The following is a 1,105-nucleotide window of genomic DNA, read 5'->3' on the forward strand; positions in this document are numbered from 1 at the left end:
TCTGTCCTCACAGAGGAGGGAGAGCTTGTACCTGAATAAAACTTGGTCTTGAAGGTGCCACTGGACTGTTTTGGACCCGGGGGCCGGGGGAGCTCTGCAACTTACCTGGCTGCTTCGTGCTCTGACTGTGGGCTGGTGGGAGCAGGGAGTGGGGCTTGTTGCTTGTGCCTGCCCCCTGGGCTCTTTACTGCCAGAGCTCCGCTCCTGTGCACTCCTGCAGGAAATGACCCCTGGTTGTAAATAAATAGACATGGGGGATCCTGGCCAGGCGGGAGCAGCCAAGGAGAAGTACATTTTCACGTGGCCCGTGTGGTTCGTCGTTAACACCCGGGAGTTTCAAAGTTCTTATAATAATAACAACAATATTTTATTTTACCAATACCGTATGTACAGGCTGTCTGCCCGGGCAGGTTGCCAGCAGGGTGCTGTGCCGTCCTCTCCCCGTTTAGCCCTGGAAGTTCAGTGGCTAAAAGTCAATATCTTCATTTGGAGCTCCTCGTCCCGCGTCCCCCCCGCAGCCTGCGAGGGTGGCAGAGGGAGGGCCAGGGGCTGCCGGCAGAAGGTGTTTTTCTTGGAGGAGAGCGGGGTGTCGAGGGTGAGGGAGGCGTTGGCCATCTCCTGGGGCTTGGAGCTGGTGAGAAAGCGTACCATGGTGGAGAGGGCCTTGGCCACGTCGTTCCGGGCCCCCTCGTTGGCGAAGCAGTAGAGGATGGGGTCGGCCACGCAGTTCAGGCTGGTGAAGGCCAGCGAGGTGTGGTAGGCCACAAACACCTTCTCCTCGAAGCTGCAGTCGCAGGGCTTGCTCAGGTAGACGGTGCTGCGGGACAGCAGGATGAGGTGGTAGGGCCCGAAGCAGACGAGGAGGATGGCGATCAGGCTGAGCGAGAGGCGCTTGATCTTGGCCTTCTCCTCCCTCTCCGTGGAGATGTTCCCCCGCACGGCCCGCAGGATCCCCTGGTAGGAGAAGAGCATCAGGACCCAGGGGAAGAGGAAGCCGATGAAGACCCGGTAGAGGTTCATCCAGGCCACCCACTCCTCCATGGGGTACTTCTCGAAGCAGAAGGTGTGGTTGTAGAGGTCGTGGAAGAGTTCGTTGTGGAAGAGC

At 59.0% G+C, this 1,105-nt stretch overlaps 1 protein-coding gene across 1 annotated transcript; it reads right to left on the reverse strand.

Annotated features, from left to right (window-relative positions):
- Window positions 1-459: 459 nt before the first annotated feature.
- GPR4 (G protein-coupled receptor 4) lies at window positions 460-1,104 on the reverse strand (the record flags this gene model as incomplete). The annotated part of the gene is made up of 1 exon (XM_015422842.1): window positions 460-1,104. A coding segment is annotated over one exon (645 nt), but the record flags the coding sequence as incomplete, so codon positions are not given.
- Window position 1,105: the final 1 nt, after the last annotated feature.

This window comes from Gekko japonicus, unplaced genomic scaffold (assembly GCF_001447785.1).
Source record: "Gekko japonicus isolate JY-2015 unplaced genomic scaffold, Gekko_japonicus_V1.1 scaffold4947, whole genome shotgun sequence".
Taxonomy (NCBI): Eukaryota; Metazoa; Chordata; class Lepidosauria; order Squamata; family Gekkonidae; genus Gekko; species Gekko japonicus.